Source organism: Leguminivora glycinivorella, chromosome 7 (genome assembly GCF_023078275.1).
Source record: "Leguminivora glycinivorella isolate SPB_JAAS2020 chromosome 7, LegGlyc_1.1, whole genome shotgun sequence".
Taxonomy (NCBI): Eukaryota; Metazoa; Arthropoda; class Insecta; order Lepidoptera; family Tortricidae; genus Leguminivora; species Leguminivora glycinivorella.
This window is the reverse complement of record NC_062977.1, coordinates 21146771-21168474: the sequence shown is the minus strand read 5'-3', so window position 1 is coordinate 21168474 and position 21704 is coordinate 21146771. Positions and strand designations below refer to the sequence as shown.

Here is a 21704-nt window from a genome sequence, read left to right as displayed (position 1 = left end):
TCGTCATACACGTTTCTGCCGTTACGAACGTTGCAACTGGTATTCGTCCCCAGACCGGCACCGCGTATTTGACAGCTGGTATAAAATACCTGTTCCGAGCGAAGTCCTAATATAGCCGGTCTCTGTCACTTTACTAGTATCTCCCCTAACATGGCGCTCAAGCAGTTTCACAATAAAAGCCTAGAGGGCGTTTAATGTTCGTGTTAAGAATTTTGTTCAAGTTTTTAATTTTTCGTCTACTTTAGTAATAAACAAGATTATAAATTCGTTATCCAGTTTAATCCTGAAAACATAAATATTTTTAAATACATAATTTTTTAATGTTTGGTCCTTTTCGATGTAATATGCCCCTCTAAGACCGGTAGCGACATCTATGGGCCAAGTAAGTATACTTAGTAAGTAAGCAAAGTTCACAACTTTATTTCGATATGGTTCTCCTTACTGTTACTAGATGACACTAAAATTTGAATACATTTTAATTGTGAACCTTTTGAGATTTTAGATAAATTAATCACTCCAATAAAGATATTATACACTGGTAGCAAATAGGTATAAATTATAGCTACTCTCCTACACAGACATCTCGAGTAGATTGGCGCTGTACTATTCCCTGTTGGATACCTATAGCTGGGGAGTTTATTGCAAAACCTTAAATTTTTTGACCAAAGCATGAAACTTGGCACAGTTGTCTAAATATATAAAAGAAGAAGCTGACTGACTGACTGACTGACTGACATATCAACGCACAGCCGAAACCGCTGGTCCTAGAGATTTCAAATTTGGCACGTAGGTTCCTTATATAGTGTAGAGGAGCACTAAGAAAGGATTTTCCAAAATTCACCTCCTAAGGGGGTCAAATGGGGGTTCAAAGTTTGTATGGGGAAACAAGATTAGTTTGACTATTTTATTCAAAACTTCACAGGAAGATTCCTTAAGACATATGACTGAATACGTGTTTCAGGTTTTTTAGAAAATTTAACCCCGAAAAGGGTGAATAGGGGGTGATAAAGTCAAAAAATCAATATGGGTAATATGGTTTATCGGGTCGCTGATCACGATAAATACAACGTTTTTAAAATCTAACGAGGCGGAAGTGAAATACCTTCTCCCCTGTTGTGGTGCAATGGGGTTTAAATATATAAAAGAAGATATTGACTGGCTGACTGACATATCAACGCACAGCCGAAACCGCTGGTCCTAGAGATGTCAAATTTGGCACGTAGGTTCCTTATATAGTGTAGAGGAGCATTAAGAAAGGATTTTTCAAAATTCGCCTCCTAAGGGGGTCAAATGGGGGTTCAAAGTTTGTATGGGGAAACAATGTTAGTTTCACTGTTTTATTCGAAACTTCACAGGAGGAATCCTAAAAACATATGACTAAAGACGTGTTTCAGGTTTTTTGAAAATTTAACCCCTAAAAGGGTGAAAAGGGGGTGATAAAGTCAAAAAACTATTATGGGTATCGTTTTTACGGTTTATTGGGTCGCTGATCACGATAAATACAACGTTTTTAAAATCTAACGAGGCGGAAGTGAAATACCTTCTCCCCTGTTGTAGTGCAATGGGGTTTAAATATCAAAAACTATATAAATGAAGAAACTGACTAACTGACATAATATATCAACACACAGCCGAAACCGCTGGTCCTAGAAATTTCAAATTTTGCACATAGGTTCCTTATATGGCGTAGAGGTGCTCCTCTACGCCAAGGATTTTTCAAAATTCACCTCTTAAAAGGGTGAAATGGGGGTTCAAAGTTTGTATGGGGAAACAAGATTAGTTTGACTATTTTATTCGAAACTTCACAGGAGGATTCCTAATGACATATGACTAAATACATGTTTCAGGTTTTTTGAAAATTTGACCCCTAAAGGGGTCCAAAGGGGGTAAAGTCAAAAACACAATATGGGTATCGTTTTTATGGTTTATCGGGTCGCTGATCACGATAAATACAACGATTCTAAAATCTAATGAGGTGGAAATGAAACTTTCTCCCCTGTTGTTGTGCAATGGGGTTAAAATATCCAAAATGGCCATAAGTATAGGTTTAGTTTTTATCTTTACTTCTGGTTCAAGAGATTTAAAATTGACACGGAAGTTCCTTAGAGGAGCACTAAGAAAGGATTTTTCAAAGTTCATCTCCTAGCATGATAATTTGACAGGGGCAAGGACAGGGACAGGGACAGGGACAGGAACGGGATAGGGTTAGGGATAAGGACAGGGATAGGGATAGGGAGAGGGATAGGAATAGGAATAGGGATAGGTATAGGGATAGGAATAGATAAGGATAGGGATAGAAATAGGGATAGGAATAGGGGATGGGGACGGGGATAGGGATAGGGGAGGGACGAGGACAGGGACGGGACATTGGGGTCGGAATAATCGGTCGGCAATCGATATCTAGGCAGTGTAATATGCAGGTGGCTCAGTAAATAGGAAGGGATTAGTAAGTAGGCATCGGCGAGTATCCTGCATCCGTAATAACTTTTACATTCAATGTGCTGTAAGAAGATCGTTGTTTGCTTGCCTTTTATATGTTTACGTTTGCAATAAGTATAAGCAAAATGGAAAAAATTGTAAGCGATAATGCAAGGAAGTACTTTTTACCTTACCGACCATAGCGTCGAGATACTGGCTATGTGGGTTGTATGAAGTTTCCCCAGTATAAATATGTATATAGGTAAAATACATACATATTCGTACCTACTACCTACGCTGTGGTCGCTGTGTAACAATTCTACAATCCTTGCAAGAATTTCTTTTAAAACAATAGTAATATGTGTAAGGTACAGTCAGCCAAAAAAGTGGTTTACCACTTTTCGATCAATAGAGTCGAAAAGTGGTAAATCACTTTCTTGGCTGACCGTACAGCAAATAGATCAGTTACAATGGCCCCCCAGTCGAGAATTGCCCCGCTTTACCTTAATCGAAATAATCGCGGACAGATGTACCTACAAAGAAACCTACGGATCCAAATGAAAATCTTATTTTTTGTAAACGTTTCAATAAGAATACTTTTATTACGCGGGCGAAGCCGCGGGTAAAAGCTAGTTCCTTATATTAAAATAAGCCGATTAAGATCGGGAGCCTTCGGGAGCCTCCCCGCTGGGGCCCGGGAGGGGGGGTCAAAGTACCGCTTCACCCGGCTTGGTTTGAAAAATTCTAACTTACCCCGTTTAGTTAATAGGTCATGTTTGGTATCGTTTTTGAGTAAATCAATAACGTAGAATTCGTTTTTAGTACTAAAATTATAATTTAATGATAAATAAAATAAAAAAAAATAAAAAATTTGAAATTTTCATCCATGATTTACAAATTCAGGTCATCATAAATGACAAACTGTTTGCTTTTTCTATAAATAAAAAATATGACATGATAGCCTATTTAATATAAATTATAAAAAATATAACTTTTATCCACCTTTACTAACGTTAAGTTCCACAAAAAAAATACTTTAAGACGCGCGGCGTCGGGACGCCGCGAGCGTAATTTTAAAATGCCTTTATTTTAGAAACTCTATTAGACCCCGTTTAGCTATTAGGTCATGTTTGATATCGTTTCCGAGTAAATCAATAACGTAGAATTCATTTTTGGTACTAAAATTATAATTTAATGGTAAGTAAAATTAAAAAAAATTAAAAAATTTGAAATTTTCATCCATGATTTACAAATTCAAGTCATCATAAATGACAAACTGTTTGCTTTTTCTATAAATAAAAAATATTATATGAAAGCCTATTTAATGTAGATTATAAAAAATATAAGTTTTATCCACCTTCACAAACGTTAAGTTCCACAAAAAAATTACTTTAAAACGCGCGGCGTCGGGACGCCGCGAGCGTAATTTTAAAATACCTTTATTTTAAAAACTCTATTAGACCCCGTTTAGCTATTAGGTCATGTTTGATATAGTTTTCGAGTAAATTAATAACAAAGAATTTATTTTTGGTACTACAATTATAATTTAATGGTAAATAAATAAAAAAAAATATTCATCTATGATTTGCTAATTCAAGTCAACAAAAATGTCAACTGTTTGCTTTTTCTTTAAATAAAAAATATGATGTAAAAGCCTATGCGTATGTCAACAAACACCCAGACAAGTTTGGTGGAAACTTCCTTCACGAACTGCTTGGTGTCTGATGACCATGGTCCAAATGTTTCAAATGCAATTGTCGCAAATATGTAGTTGTTTTTTAAAAATGTATATTTGCGCGTTTAAGATCGACAATTAGAGAACATACCTCCTTCAGAGGCTGCCTTGCATCAGCATATACTGCGCACAGTGTACCAGGGGCCCATTTCTCAAAGCTACAAGTTACAATTTTCAACTGGTTGTCAATGTCTGATATGACAAGTTGCAAAGGGACTTCCGCTTGTAACTTGTAACTTTCAGTTTTGAGAAATGGGACTCAGGGCGTTCTTGTTTGGAGTCAGGCGTTGGTGCCACACCAAAATTTGCCAAGTCCGTCTTCTTGGGGATGGAAGGAAGAAGGAGACGAATGGGTAGTGTGGTCCCCATTCGTCTCCTTCTTCCTTCCATCCCAGTCAGGCAACACTGAAGTGGCCAGTATATGCTTAGAAGTTACAAAATGTAAATGTAAATCAGGTTGCAAACACCGATGCAACTGCATAAAGAGGGTAGAGCCTTCTTTATGCAGTTCCATATGTACCCAGCTATGTCTCTGTGAAGGGAATGTATAGTATGAGTATGAGTATGAGTAATCTGTCAATTAGGACACCACAGACTAAACTATAAGTGTTAACTTTTCAGTGTTGGATACTCTATGGCAGTTCCGACTCAATTATAATAAGCTCATTATAATTGACTTTAGTTAACTATAATAATTTCAAAAATAGAACATACAATTTCTATACTAATTTGCGATATCTGGCAAATTTTCCTGCATCTGAAACACATTTTTTTTATCTGTCGCGTTATCGGCCAATCAGAGACGGTTTTACAAACAATTGGTTGCTAGGTAATTCGATGTTGATACAACGGTGAACGACTCTATTGACATTAATTTTAACTTGCATGAATGGTGATATTTCCGTCCATTGATGATGAAGATGATGACTCGTAGAAAAAGTATTGTAGGTATACAATAGTGATATAATTAAGCTTTTCACTCTCGTACCGTACTACACATGGTACTCGACTGAAAAGTTTTGTATTATATCACGATTGTATAAAATACTATTATATAAATTTCTTACAGGATTCACTACAATGAATAAATAACAGGTATAGTCGGTCTTTAGATCGTGTGGTCCGACCCGAGTGTTGCCGTTGTCGACACCGGAGTCAATAATAATGAATCTTTTTCTATTTATGCATTAACACACCTCTGACACTGGCGATCAAATATATGAAAGAGGCGCGTTCCCCGCACACAGTCTAAGCTCGCGTAGGTGAACGCGTACTATCCTTTGTGAATAGGCTTTAATATCATATTTTTATATTTATAGAAAAAGCAAACCGTTTAACATTTATGGTGAATTTCGTTTAACATTGAATGGTCATTTTAGTAACAAAACTAAATTCTTCGTTATTTATTTACTCGAAAACGATACTAAACATGACCTACTTAATAGCTAAACGGGTTCTAATAGAGTTTTTTAAAATAAAGGCATTTTAAAATTACGCTCGCGGCGTCCCGACGCCGCGCGGCTTAAAGGTTTTTTTTCTTAAACTTAACGTTAGAAAAGGTGGGTAAAAGTTATATTATTCATAATCTATATTAAATAGGCTTTCATATCATATTTTTTATTTGTAGAAAAAGCAAACAGTTTGACATTTATGATCACTTGAATTTGTAAATCATAGATGAAAATTTCAAACTTTTCATTTTTTTTTATTTTATTTACCATTAAGTTATAATTTTAGTACCAAAAATGAATTCTACGATTGATTTACTCGAAAACGATACCAAACATGACCTATTATGAACTAAACGGGGTATGTTAGAATTTTTCAGAGCAAGCCGGGTGAAGCGGTACTTTGACCCCCCCTCCCGAGCCCCAGGGGGGAGGCTCCCGAAGGCTCCCGATCTTAATCGGCTTATTTTGATATAAGGAACAACTGTGCCAAGTTTCATGCTTTGGTCAAGAAAAAAAAGGTTTGGCCTCTTTTTGTCGATAAACGTCCCCACTACTAGCTTAATTATCTTCCAGCGGTGCAACTTGCTGCAACAGCACCACCTACTTTAGCAGACCCAGGGAGAATAGAGGTATAAGAAAAGGGCTTGTTAACACCAGAAAAAATCATGTTTGCATAGTTTAAGTAGCATAATTTTGTATAAAACCAGCGTGACATAGGGGACCGTAACCATGGCAATAACAGGCAAGAAAAAGTTGATTCACTCTTATACAAATGTTAACTTAAGCCCTTTTACCCTTTTACATTGTTTGCCCCATCTTAGGATTCTTAGGTAATGTTGTAAGTCTTGCAAATGAAATTTCGAAAAGTTTTAACAAAACAAAATATTTTTGGACAAATAAAAATCAAGAAAATATTAGTAGAAAAAAATAAAAAAGGTCTCATCAGGATTTGAACCCGGGACCTCTTGCTCCGTAGGCGGGGTCACTACCGAGAAGGCTAAGAGATTGTCAAACCCTTATGCAGCAGCGATTGCAGCGCCACCTATCTATGATTTTATATATGCACATCTGATACTTAAAGCTTTCGCTCCTTATATTTCTAATCTCCATAAGCAGACCTTATTTGACAACCGGTCGAAATAAAATATAAGTTATTTAGTTTATTCGAAGTATAAGAATATCAAAAGTAAAATGTGACGACCGGTCTGGCTCAGTCGGTAGTGACCCTGCCTGCTGAGCCGCGGTCCTGGGTTCGAATCCCGGTAAGGGCATTTATTTGTGTGATGAGCACAGATATTTGTTCCTGAGTCATGGATGTTTTCTATGTATATAAGTATGTATTTATCTATTTAAGTATGTATATCGTCGCTTAGCCCCCATAGTACAAGCTTTGCTTAGTTTGGGGCTAAGTTGATCTGTGTAAGGTGTCCCCAATATTTATTTATTTATTTATTTCATTACGAGTTTTTATGTAATTTCATTCTCTCTATCGAGAGACGTTCCAACGCTCTTATTTTCGGCAACCAACAACTACTCTTCAAGAAAAACAGCCATAAGCAGTGAAATCATTGTTTATTTATTACTCTGCTTCCAGAAATGCCTGAGCATCTTAGCCAACAAGGCGGCGCCTGGCGTGCTAAACTCCTTGAAGTAGCTTTCTGCAGAAATACGCTCCAGCCACGCTTTTGTCTTAGGGAACCTGCAACAAATAAAAACTTTGACAAAAACGGAAAAACACCGCCTTTAGTCCCGACTCCAAGAGACATTTAGGACTTACAAATATGATTCGGACAAATCCCAGCTACAAAAATGACCGAGCCTGGAATCAAACCCAGGTCTTCAGCTCCTTCGACTGTCATCACCTCACCTCTAGATCATTGTCGCCGAGGTACACGTCGAAAATTCTCTAGTGCATGTTATTAGAAGAGTTAGAAGTTAACCATGTGCAGAATACGCTCGCAATCTGCTCCGTCCGGCGCCGCCATCATTGCGCTCCGCTGACGCTGCGCTCTCAAAACGCGCATGTGTGGCCGAGCTTTTATAGCCATACATGTGAACTTACTTATTAGCGTCTACAGCATGTATCCCCTGCAACGCAGCTGTTGTAGTTCCGAGCGAAATGTCAGCCACAGTCAAGTGTTCTGCAGCTACGTATGGCCGACTCTCTAAATATGCTTCGAGGATAGCGTAGCCCTCCTCTATGTCGAAAATGTTCTTTTTGGAGGGGCCGTTTGATTTGCCACTGAACGATGGTCTCTGGAATGAAAGAAGTTGGTAGGTATAGGTATATAAAATTCGTGCGGCTATTTAGAGCGGTCCTGCACTACGTCCGATCCGAATATTCTAAATCAGTGAAAATAATATGTATTATAAATATTATAATGGGTAGTTTACGCACTAGATCCAAAGAATAACGGAAAGAAATCGGATAACGGAGATCGGATGTAGTGTGTAATAGTACATTACTACAGAGGCCGGGACAAAGGGGGTTGCCGGCCGAAGACATATAGACGGATAGGTCTGAGGCGGGCAACCCCATTTCCTGCCGAGGTATGTATAGTGCTTTTCTCAAACATGGTATGAAATAAATAAAGTCTACTGAAAATAGTAACTTTGGATGGCTGTATCTCCTAAACGGTGCGTCGTAGCGCAAAAATAATCGAATTTTCGTTCCCATTTGATACCCCGTATACGCTTATAAAAAAACAAAAAGTTAAAAATGTCAGCCTGTGGCAGAGTATGTCGCGCTCGCATTGGTATGTGTAACTACCAAACGCGATGTTTCTCGTAGGTACATTGCACCGTATTAGATTATCTGAAGTAAACGTTAAGATATAGTAACTATAATATTTATTATTTAGTTTGTGCAATGTAATTCCTAGATTCTTTTTTGTTTTTGTTAAACTTATTTTATTGTTGTTAAGTGTGATTATTTGTGTATTTTATGTGTGTACCTAAATTGTATGATCCCAGTTGGTCGAAATAAAGTGATTTTAATTAATATATCAGCAGCGGCTGATCCATACAAGCCGATTCCCACAGGCTTGCCTAAAATTGATTATTAGTAGGTTTAAAAAAGGTAGGTTTCTTTTTGCTCAGTGTTGCCTAGCAGAAATTTTCACCAGCCGCCACTGGTATATATATTATAGTGCACACAAACGGATGCCAAATTCTGCCAATTGTAATAACGAGGCAAATGTGGATCCGCGTTCGCCAAAGCAAACAATTTCTGACTACTTTTTCTTTATGAATATAAGTCTAGTTTAGAGAAATACTTACAGAAACTGCTAGAATTTGGTGGAAAAGAACGCCCGCGTCGAAGTAAAGGCATTGGTCAACTATGGCGCGCGTGGCCGGGTCGGAAGGGTAGAGTTTCTCTTTGTGTTCGCTGCCATACTTGTTCAGGAGGTACAGGATTATTGCGTGACTGTAATAAAACATATTATGAACATTCTGTAAGGGACTATCTACACACAGGCGAGGAACGTCGTAAGACGCAGAACGGACTCCAGCGCCGCGCCGCCCGAGTGTAATTTAAAAAACGTCGCGTCGAGTGGCGCCGCGTCGCTTGGGGCGCGTCTTACGTCTTTCCTATACAAAATGTACAGAGGAGACGTTTTTTAAATTACACTATTAGGGCGGCGCGGCGCTGGAGTCCGTTCCGCGTATTACGACGTGCGTCGCCTGTGGGTTGCCGTTGCCGCTAACTAGATAATGTCACATGTAAGGCCTGCGATACACATGCCTGTAGCTTGCACAACTGACATGCCAGCCACGTACAAACTACTAATAAGTGTAGATAACTTGTTATATAACGAAGGCCACAAAAATAGCTGACACGATCTTATACTCGTATTTCTAGAAGCATATCTAAAAGCTTGCCACATTCTTTACCTTTCTGAAACAGTGAGGTTTCCGTCTTTCAGCACAGGTATTGTGGCCATTGGGTTTATCTGCAAAAATAATAATATGTCTTCAAATAATTTTGTAAATAAAATAAGATTCACTAAGTTTACCTACTAGGTAGGTACATCTACAAATTATTAAAAATAATCTGTCAAGTTTCGCTTAAAATCGGTAGTTGAACTGCAGGCACGAAGTCTGCGTTCGATAGATTATAGGTACCTATATTAGACCTGATTTAGACGGCGTGCGAACTCGCATGCGATTTTAGTTAGATTGCGGGCTGTTGAGGGCACATACAATTTTGCACAGCCGTCAAATACCGCAATGTAATAAAACTCGTATGCGAGTTCTCGTACCGTCTAAATGGGCCCTTAGTCTGTATCTTTAAGTATGACAGTTTATTCTATTTTCTCTGGACAGTATAGACTCACATCACACTAGTAGATATAGGTACAACAGGGATATCAAATAAGCTAGATATAATTATAGTAGGTAGTTGTGTTACCTTTCTAAACTCAGGTGACTTGTGCTCTCCTTTGATCAGGTCGGGCTCCACATAGTCAAACTGCAGGCCTAGTATGGCGCCCACCATACGGACTGCATTAGACGGCAGAACATCACACTAGTATATACGTCCAGACTATCAAACATGCTAGATATAATTATAGTAAGTTGTGTTACCTTTCTAAACTCAGGCGACTTGTGCTCGCCTTTGATCAAGTCGGGCTCCACGTAGTCGAACTGCAGGCCTAGTATGGCGTCCACCATACGGACTGCATTAGACGGCAGAACATCACACTAGTATATACGTCCAGACTATCAAACATGCTAGATATAGTTATAGTAAGTTGTGTTACCTTTCTAAACTCAGGCGACTTGTACTCTCCTTTGATCAGGTCGGGCTCCACATAGTCGAACTGCAGGCCTAGTATGGCGCCCACCATACGGACTGCATTAGACGGCAGGACATCACACTACTATACGTCCAGACTATCAAACATGGTAGATATAATTATAGTAAGTTGTGTTGCCTTTCTAAATTCTGGCGACTTGTGTTCGCCTTTGATCAGGTCGGGCTCCACGTAGTCGAACTGCAGGCCTAGTATGACGCCCACCATACGGACTGCGTTGGAGGGTGGACTCGCATCGCGCTTGTATAGAACCAGGCGCGTTGTTGAACACGCTGGAAAATATTAGAGAACAATTACTTTATTGCATAAACTTTATTGCACAATTAAATCTACAAAAATAAACAAATGGCGCACTTAATGATTAATGACAATCTCTACCAGTCAACCATCGGGCCACAGAGACAAGTAAAAAATACGTAAAATAATTTTGACGACCGGTCTGGCCTAGCGCGTGGTGACCCTGCCTGCTACGCCGCGGTCCCGGGTTCGAATCCCGGTAAAGGCATTTATTTGTGTGATGAGCACAGATATTTGCTCCTGGGTCATGGATGTCTTCTATGTATATAAGTATTTGTATATCATATATATCGTTGTCTGAGTGCCCACAACTAGTGATGGGTCGTCGGTAAAATACTCGTTACCAGTATTTTTCCATTTGGGAATATTACCAGTAAAATACCAATCTTACCGGTAATATTACCAAAACCGGGTAATATACAAAATTTGCGATTTTTATGAGACGCGATGGTTATTTTTTAAATTATGTATTACTAAATCGCCATCATAAAACTTAAAAAAACTCGTAGAGTGCCTCGGGGAGTAAATTACCAATCTTACTAGTAATATTCCCAATAATACCGAGTAAATTACCAGTCTTACTGGAAACATTCCTTTCCTATATTGTCACCAACTGCAAATATACTTCGTATAATTTTGTGGTATCTCGTGGCTTGTTGCAGATAAATCTAATATTTGGATATTTTGGCCCTGTACCATTAAATATAAAAACTATTTTACTAAGTACTGGGGTTACTTTGATACTTGGGGTTACATTGATAAAAACTTCGTTTTATCTTTAAACGCAAAATTCTACATGTCCTAACGCATCTGTCCATATTTAGGGTTCCGTACCAAAAAGGTATAACAGGAACCCTTATGGTGTTTTTAACGGCGTTGGCACTATCGATAGTTACTACTACCTTTAGTTACACTAACGCAGTGAAGAAGTATGGTCGTGGCAGTGCAAATCACTTGTCAAAATGTAAGTATAGTTTATCGGTATTTATCATGTTCAAATAACTTCTAAACTAACTTAGTGGGTATTAAAGTAAAAGGTTCACAGTGAATATTAGCTTGCCAGAAATATGTTTAGGTATAATCAAAATCATTGTATTGAGTTTTGTGTTAAAATTCAAACTAAGCATATTATTACTAATTATTTAGTTTGTGGGGTGTCTTTGATCACCTGCATGGGGTAACATTGACCATACTTACACAAAGTTGATTGTTGTGTATTATGTCAAGGTACTTATTGAGGCTGATAATTTGATCTCTTTTTGTGATAAATATTGAGACAATCTTAAATAAAGTTGATTTTTCGAAGATGGTAATTTATATTTTTGATCAAAGTAACCCCAAAATAGCATTAAACAGTTGTAACTTTTGAACCTGCGAAACGATTTTTATGTTTCCTTGAGATAAAATACTTCTGTAAGGGGTTACATTCGATTACCAAAAAATCCTAGTCTTCGTCTTTTTTTTTCTCTCCGTACATTATTTTGTTAGCCTTTCTAGATTTTTAGCAGCGAAAGACTAAAAAAAGTTGATGTTCCCATTTTTTTTATTAAATTTAGAAGTTAGAGAAGTTTAAACTATAAACTGATCAATGTAACCCCAGTTTACGTTACCTATCTATTGTAATACTTTAATGCAAGTCTGCATTAGGTACCCAATAACTTTGTGTTAACTATGTGTTGTTGTACCGAATAGGTAATGTGAAAAAAAACGCGCCAAGTGCGAGTAGGACGGCCGCTTTCTTCTCTCTCTTTTGTACTCGGAGGTACAGTAAGAAGTGAAACTCCATTATCGGACCATTTTTCTACGGCTGTGTAACCCTGCCTTACCACCTTTCGGTTCTATGGTCTTGGTTCTACTGGTGATAGGAAATATGGAGTATGCAGGAAAATTTTTAGCTGGGAAAAATCATAAATGAAAATGTTTATACAGACAGACACGTTGCTACAGATGTAGTGCAAAGCCAGCGGCTGTCTAACCCCGCCTTACCACCTTTCGGTTCTGGAACGGGTTATTTATTGTCTCTTTTCTTAAATTATTTCAAAATAATTAAAAACAAACATTTTTGAGATGCCTATAATTCTATAATAAGCTCTTTCATGTGATAGTATGTAAGAAACTTTCATTCAAAAATCTTTAAGTTTTAATTTTTACATTACCCCCAAAAGTGACCCCTATGATAGAAATGTATTAATGTAAGTTATATGTCCGTCTTCGGGTCATAAGGTTACATACGTCTATCAAATTTCAAGTTATTCGATTCCGTAGTTTCGGAGAAAATTAGCTGTGACTGTGACAGACGGACGATGATCCTAAAAGGGTTATGTTTTTCCATTAAAGTACAGAAACCTAATATTGGTACGGTACCTTCATACAACAAATTAAAACAGATTAAAAAAAATTCGTTATATTTTCGCCATATTATTCCTTAAAATTATGATTCATTGTAACTTTCATATCATACCTCTATAGTAATATTACCAGTAAGATTGGTAAAATACTCGGTAGTATTGGGAATATTACTGGTAATATTGGTAGTTTACTAATTGACGTTAGGTAGGTAATATTTTTTATTATAATACAGTGCAACATGTATCCTTTGTATGAATAAACACAAAAGAAATATTTTTTATCTATTTTTATGTCTATATTTCTCTAAATTACCGCTAAGTGGTAATATTACTAGTAACATTACTGGTAAAATACTCGTTTTAGTAATATTACCGGTAACGACCCATCACTACCCACAACACAAGCCTTCTTGAGCTTACCGTGGGACTCAGTCAATCTGTCTAAGAATATCCTATAATATTTATTTATTTAAAAATGCTGCACGGGGAATAACAAATGACAATGATTAGAAATAATCCAAAACAATTTGCTTTAGACAATACTTATAAAACTTTTACTTTAATGAGATTTGCATAGGATTTGTAATCCTAGAAGAATAAATGCATAATCACTATATTTTCGAAATAATTATCTCTTCTTTGGCACCTATCTAACTAACGTTTGTACCTAATATTGCTGTGTCGCTTATCTTATCGCTGTTTATTGCATGTAGATACTTTACGTTATATATAGGGAACGTCTTAATACACAAAATCGTGTGTGGTAAATAAATAAAGAATAAGTAGGCAATAAATAATGATAATATTACGTTAACAGCGGCAGGTATCTAATCAAATATATTAATATCTATACCTATGGACTTATACTTTTATTAGCAGCAACTAATAGGATACCTAATAGGTACCTACCTACGGTTATAACATTTGAATAAATCCTACACCTAAGTAAAAGTGAGCTACGTATATTTTTAACTATAAACGAAGCAATATAGTTTACTGCCTATTAAGATCTATCATTGTATACCATTGCCCTATGACAATGCCACTCAGATAATATTGGCTATAAATCTTAGTGGGAATTGTCTCAGGATGTAGGTTGTACCTATTATTGTGTATTTCAATATCTTCTTAACTGTATGACCTTCCTTTGTCTGTTTTTTTTTCCAATAAATAAAATAAAATAAAATAAAATATAGACTGTCGTATTTTGTGATTCGTACCTAACAAATTATAGAACAATCATCATCATATCCGTCCTTTATTGCCTAGGTAGTAGGTACATACTTCGATAAACTCTGTAAATTGTTTCACAGATGGCAATAATAACACTTAAGTATAATATGTTCTTTATATGAACTTAGAACTTCTACGTTACATACAAATACAAGCCGGTTATAAACAACTAACGATCCGGTACCTACTTCATTCATTCTCAACACAGTTGCATAAAACAAAATAACAACCACAGTAACATCTAATTCCATCATTAAAAACGTTTAGGTGCCTACCTACACACAAGTGTAGGTAACAATATTAACATTAGCTGTTATAAAATTAAAACTTACCTTGATTAAACAAAGTTTTTGTTAATCTCATGTTGTTGTCAGCGGTGTACGTACATTGACACCGAGAGGCGCGTAGCAACTCGCTCAAAACACGAAAATAAACCGTCAGCGTGCCGTGTGCCGTCAACCTTGAATTAGTAATTTAGTATGATCAAAGTACAGCTGATCGGTAGTAGGTAGTTCATTCGGCAAAGAGTATCCACGAGAAGTAGTTTCTATTGCTTTTTTTACAGGCGCTCGACACGTACTGAGCATAAATTTTGTAAAAAATGCCCTCGACAATTCCTGGGATTTGGTGAAATGCGGATTGGGGTCCGCCTGCCGGGGGAGCCTGGGGGCTCCTATGGAAAACGCAAGAAGGATAACTGACAGGCGCTCTAAGCAGTTGTGAGACAGTCAGATGGACATGGTGAAACTATTAGGAAGGCTTGGAAACTTGGAACCAATTTCTAATATCCCTAATAATAGTACCCGCTTGCCAGTAAATACATTCACAGCAATCACAGTCAATGATTTCGTAGCGGTGTAGTGTACTGTTCGTGTAGTAGAGAAAAGCGACTATACGCACGGGAACGGCACGGAACGAACGGAACGGCAATCCGAAAATGTGGACGTGCCTTGTGGCAAAGAGGATTAAGTATTATAGAGAGTTACTGTCGAAGTAAAATGTATAAAATAATCACAGTGCATAGACTGCCATCTCTTGACACAGGCTTAAAACTTTTGAACCTCAGTTTTGACAATTTGGCCTATATTATTAGCTTGATATGTTTTAAAATGTCAAATATTAATATTAACGCCATCTAGCTGAGCGTACCCCAAAGGTGTAATGCCATCTAGGCCACCGTACCTTTTTCTGTATGGTACTGAGGTACGTTTTTTTCTTAGACTTTATCTGTCTACTATACGGAGTTACATATGTCTTTGCTTGTGGGAATATCGATTCTTGCACAAATGTAGTGCGATATGGTTTTCCTTCGTATTTTTAACCGCCTTCCAAATCTCAAAGGAAGGGGTTATCAAGTCGTCTGTATGTTTTTTTTTTTAATGTTTGTTCCTCGATACCTCCGTCGTTACTGGACCGATTTTGAAAAATTTTTTTTTGATTGAATGTATATGCATACAGATTGGTCACATTTTTCTCAGAACCCAGTTCTGATGATGGGATCCTGGAGAAATCGAGGGAACTCCTCAAATCTGAAAGGCATACATATGGTGATTTTTGTGTTTTTAAAGGAACAGCATGCATTTACGTACGGAACAGTGACATTTGGTGCTGTAAAATCATGAAGTGATTTTACCAAGAAGTTAAGGGGAGAACTGTAGCCTATCCAACCTAAGTGCCCTAGCACCCTAAACAACCCTACACATCCCTACAGCCCTAGCCCTAACTATAAATTAATAATACATATATTTAATAAGTACAGGATATCTGCACCATGAGACCTAAGGTACAGACGGATAGGGAAGGAAATGGGTAATGGAAAGGATTTTCTCACTGCTACCAACAGTGAGAGGAAAACCTTATACTCAAATGATACAGCCACGATGTCCAGGATCAAAGAGATTTATTTACACTTTTTACAAGCTATTTATACTAAATTATTCTATGTTTGCGTAATACCACGCTGCAGTTTCTTCATATTTTAAGTGCAAACGTAGTTTTTGCAAGCACGTGAGCCGATGCAGTTTCTTGTCCCAGATTGATGCTGCTGATGTCAGTAAGTAGGTATGTTCACTGCACGTGAACAGGTGCAGTGGAACTCCTGATGATGGTCAGAATGGAACTCCTCAAATCTGAACGGCACACTTATAGTGACTTTGGTATTTTTATAAGAACAGCATGCACTTACGTCCAGAACAGTGATATTTGGTGCAGTGGAATTGCTGATGATGGTCAGAACGGAACTCATCAAATCTGAACGGCACACTTTTGGTGACTTTGGTATTTTTATAAGAACAGCATGCACTTACGTCCAGAACATTGACATTTGGTGCAGTGGAACTGCTGATGAAGAGTGAGCCGCCCCTGGTTAGAGTTCCGTTCTGATAATCATTCTCATCTGTAGGTAAGTACTTCAGAATCATCCAAATTTCAAAATTGGTTCAGAAATGACGGAGATATCGAATAACAAACATTAAAAAATATACAGACGAATTGATAACATAATCCAACATTTGAAAGTATTTATCACCAGAACCCCAAAGGAAGGCGGTTTTTTTTTTCTTAAAAATTATTTCGGAAACGTTCGTATTTGTCATGCTAGTTCAGACAGTGTCAGTACGACTTGTACAGACACCGACTGAAATAGCATGACACGTTCGTACGTTTCCGTAAAAATACGAAGGAAAACCTTTTCGGACTACATATGTAACGTGGTGTAGATTTGACAGCTGGATTACCTATGTATAGAGCGTGATTTGCAAGCCCAGTATACCTACTTAGTTACTTTGTTGATAGGAAGAAGAAAAACGTACACAAATAAATGTTGTCTAGAACAGATGCACTTATTTTTAATTTTTTCATTGTTTATTCTTCCTCCAGTAGTGTCTGAGCGATCTGGCCAGTAAGGCTGCCCCCGGCGCGTTGATCTCTTTGAAGTAGCTCTCTGCCGACACGCGCTCAAACCACGAGTGAGTTTTCGGATACCTGCGACAAATATTACGTTTTGAAGACTTTGAAACTTTGACAAATCTTGCAACATAATATTACAGGTGAATCCACGTAAAAGTAACTTCATTGATTGTTTATTTGAACTACAGCAAATGAAAGGATCTATGTATATGTCGGGCAAGTATCTAACATTTATTTAGAGATAGAATATCACTTCAACTTGCATCGTGAGTAATTAAATGGAACATACCATAAAATTGTAACTCATGTTACTCTTGCCGCGGATTGACCCCATACGACTATATTATATTACGATTTATGACGGAAAAGAGAAATTTCGTTTTCGCACGTGCATCGTAGGTACGATGTTTTTCAGTATAGAAGTTTCGACCTGACAAGAAATGAATCACTTTGCGCACTAGTGAGGGCAAAAACCACCATCTTTAGGTACAGTCAGCAGCAGAAGTGCCGTAGCGGGCAAGGTGTTCAAAATGAACTTGACACGATCTTATTTTTAAGACAATAAGAGCGTGTTAGGATCATTGTGAACACCTTGCCCGTTAAGGAACTTCTGCTGCTGACTGTACCTACTGAACATTTTTGAAAAAAAATATTTTCGGTTCGTTTAACTTCAACTGACATTTGCTTTGCTGCATGTTGCTTATGTTATCAAGACAATTGTACCATATACTACATATGTTCTGTCACCCAAGTATGCCTCTAATAACTGTTGAGTAACCCTCCTATATGTGAAATAGGTAAGTTCTTATTATAACGAGTAAACTTACCTTTTAGCATATAAAATATGGATCTCCTTCAAAGCAGAGACAGTAGGCCCGATAGAAATGTCTGCTATAGGTAGTCTGATCGTATATGTTCCTGTTATTCAAGTACCTCTAAGTGTAACCCCCCTATACGTGGAAAAAGTTCTTATTATAACTAGTAAGCTTACCTTTCATCATCTAAATCGTAGATCCCCTTCAACGCTGAGACGGTAGACCCGATGGAAATATCTGCTATAGTCAAATGGTGGGCTGCCACATATATTCTGTCATTCAAATATGCCTCTACTATTGAGTAGCCCTCCTCTATGTCGGATATGTGCTTCTTGGTAGGACCGTCGAGGTAGACAGGACCCAGGAATGTTGGTTGCTGAAATCAAAGTAAATAAACATTAAAATTTTTATAAAACGTAGGGCTGAATAACCCGAAAGATTTTAACAGTGTATTCCTGACCACATTTAGGTAGAGATAGAGACTATAATGTCATTGTGAAATTATCTGGATTTGGCTTAGATTCAGAGATAACATCTTTCTCTAAAACTGTTATTTGTCATTTACACCACAATGTATTCCAGTCGTGTCATACTAATTGGCTGATATTACAAAAAAAAACTTTGCAAAAAAAACCTCTTACCTGTTCATAAAATATGAAAAATAAAACTCCAAAACTTTTTTTTTTTTGGTTACGTAAGTATGTTATGATTATGACATGACTTAGGTATTAAGCCATGTAAAAGTAGGTATTCAAAAATCTAAAATAAAAAGGACACAAAATCTGTGTCTGATGTAATAGGTGGATTTTATTGCTTTCATTCGTACTCGTAGGAACAGCACGCCCGCGTCGAAGTAAAAGCACTGGTCGACTGTGGCGCGCGTGGCCGGGTCGGAAGGGTACAGTCTTTCTTTGTGTTCACTGCCGTCGTTACGCTCACATTGCGAACTCTTATCAAGATCGTGAACATATTCAAAGCTAGTTGCATTTCAATACTTACAGTAACTAGTTTCATTCGTAAGAACAGCACGCCCGCGTCGAAGTAAAGGCACTGGTCGACTGTGGCTCGCGTGGCCGGGTCGGAAGGGTACAGTCTTTCTTTGTGTTCACATTGCGAACTCTGATCAAACTCGTGAAGATATCCTAAGCTAGTTGTATTTCATTAGTTACAGTAACTGCTTTCATTCGTAGAAACAGCACGCCCGCGTCGAAGTAGACACTGGGCGACTGTGGCGCACGTGGCTGGGTCGGGAGGGTACCGTCCCAACCTGTGTTCACTGCCGTAGTTATGTTCACATTGCGAACCCTTATCAAGCTCGTGAACATATTCAAAGCTAGTTGCATTTCATTAATTACAGTAACTGCTTTCATTCGTAGGAGCGGCATGCACGCGTCGAAGTAAAGGCACTGGTCGACTGTGGCTCGCGTGGCCGGGTCGGAAGGGTACAGTCTTTCTTTGTGTTCACTGCCGTCGTTATGCTCACATTGCGAACTCTTATCAAGCTCGTGAACATATTCAAAGCTAGTTGCATTTCATTACTTACAGTGACTGCTTTCATTCGTAGGAACAGCACGCCCGCGTCGAAGTAAAGGCACTGGTCGACTGTGGCGCGCGTGGACGGGTCGGGAGGGTACAGTCTCTCCCTGTGGTCACTGCCATACTTGTTCAGGAGGTACAGGATTATTGCGTGGCTGAAATTATACCAGCAAACTTATTAGTAAATAAAAATAAACTGAGCTGAGATATGCGAATTTACTCTCCTAAGCTTCTAGTTATCATCATCCTCCTTGCGTTATCCCGGCATTTGCCACGGCTCATGGAAACCTGGGGTCCGCTTTGACAACTAATCCCAAGATTTGGCGTAGGCACTAGTTTTTACGAAAGCGACTGCCATCTGACCTTCCAACCCGAAGGGTAAACTAGACCTTATTGGAATTAGTCCGGTTTCCTCACGATGTTTTCCTTCACCGCAAAACGACTGCGAAATATCAAATGCCATTTCGCCCATAAATTCCGAAAAACTCATTGGTGCGAGCCGGGGTTCGAACCCGCGACCTTCGGAACGAAAGTCGCACGGACTTACCGCTAGGCTACCAGCGCTTCCTAAGCTGCTAGTTATGTGGACCTATATTCTTTTTTTAAATAAATACCTATAATATAGGACATTATTCCAAAGATAATTCTATTTTATTTTACCTACTCATCTAAGTACATTAAAATAAGCGCTTTCCTTTCTAATTAAGAGTTCAAATAAGAAAAGTGACTTTTTGAGGCATGATGTGGCATGGAATGTCGAGGTAGGTTCACAGTTTTGTAATGTCAGCAAGAGCAAGGCTAGCATCTGATTGGCGTGACAGTCTTTCGCCGCAATATAGATCAGGACCTGTGTGGTGACGGGTTAAGAATTTCACCACTCCCTTTCTTCCCGTGGGTGTCGTAGAAGGCGACTATGGGATACGGGTTAAATTGTGGCGTAGGCGAGAGGCTGGCAACCTGTCACTGCAATGTCACAATTTCGTTTTCTTTCAACCCCTTATTTGCCGAGGGAGGCACTGAAGCATTAGTAGTTTCATGTGCTCTGCCTACCCCTTTATGGGATACAGGCGTGATTGTATGTATGTATGTATATATCAGGATCACACATCTTTTTCTTATTATATCGGATAGTAAGTAAATGAGTCAGCCCTGTTGAGACGTGAAATGTATTGAGACAAAAACACGACAGGGACCAAAACATACCTTTCTGAAACAATAAGGTTCCCGTCTTTCAGCACCGGTATAGTGCACATTGGGTTCATCTGGAATAAATAAATCTATATTTACTTTAACTAAGCAGACAACACATTGCCTACCTGTAACCAAAGACATATAACTCCGTATAGACGGATAAAGTCTAAGAAAAAAACGTACCTCAAAGCCCTAGATGGCGTTACACCTTTGGGGAACGCTCGGCTAGATGGCGCTAATATTAATATTTGACATTTTAACACATATCAAGCTAACAATATGGGCCAAATTATCAAAACTGAGGTTCAAAAGTTTTAAGCTTGTGTCGAGAGATGACAGTGATGCACTGTGATTACACATTTTACTTAGACAGTAACTCTATAATACTCGATCCTCTTTGCCTGTAACTAGGCTCATTTCAGAGTTTGCTTTGTGGCTTTAGGAGCAGACGTTTTAGCACAACATCGAGTTCTCGTGCGCGAGTCCATACTTCAAGCGTGACTTGTGCTAGCTACGCCACCTGACGGCACAATATTGTTCAAGTCGAACAGAGTTGCAGAGAAGACAATTCTTCAAAAAGGAGTGTACAGATTTCTAAAGGGTCCGCAACGCTCAGGTAAAGCCTCTGGAGTTGCAAGCGTCCATAGGCTACGGTGACTGCTTACCATACCACTTTGAACTTGCAGCATACGGGCCGTGCCGTACCTATACTTGTTTGCCACCGTGAGGTTAAAAATATCGTTCATATTCATCATCATCATCATATTCATATTATAATTATTACAAAACATGCTAGAAATAATCATAGGTACCAAAGAGGATCAAGTATTATAGAGAGTTACTGTCGAAGTAAAATATGTAATCACAGTGCACAAACTGCCATCTCTTGACACAGGCTTGAAACTTTTGAACCTCAATTTTGACAATTTGGCCCATATTCTTAGCTTGATATGTTT

The 21704-nt window shown here is 38.2% G+C and overlaps 1 protein-coding gene across 3 annotated transcripts in view; it reads right to left on the bottom strand.

Moving 5' to 3' along the window:
* Positions 1 to 7159: 7159 nt before the first annotated feature.
* Positions 7160 to 21704, bottom strand: part of LOC125228281 (glutathione S-transferase F5-like) — an 18570-nt gene continuing 4025 nt past the window's right edge. For 2 of the 3 annotated variants that reach the window (XM_048132776.1, XM_048132778.1), the window contains 9 exons: positions 20761 to 20819; positions 19565 to 19712; positions 18198 to 18397; positions 14632 to 14759; positions 10542 to 10693; positions 9499 to 9557; positions 8884 to 9031; positions 7667 to 7860; positions 7160 to 7303 (listed from right to left, as the gene is read on the bottom strand). In XM_048132776.1, coding sequence (XP_047988733.1) covers positions 7177 to 7303; positions 7667 to 7860; positions 8884 to 9031; positions 9499 to 9557; positions 10542 to 10693; positions 14632 to 14759; positions 18198 to 18397; positions 19565 to 19712; positions 20761 to 20819 — 1215 coding nt within the window. In that variant the 3' untranslated portion in view covers positions 7160 to 7176. Of the gene's footprint in view, positions 7304 to 7666; positions 7861 to 8883; positions 9032 to 9498; positions 9558 to 10541; positions 10694 to 14631; positions 14760 to 18197; positions 18398 to 19564; positions 19713 to 20760; positions 20835 to 21704 lie in introns of all 3 variants that reach the window. The other variant, XM_048132777.1, reaches the window with a different exon arrangement.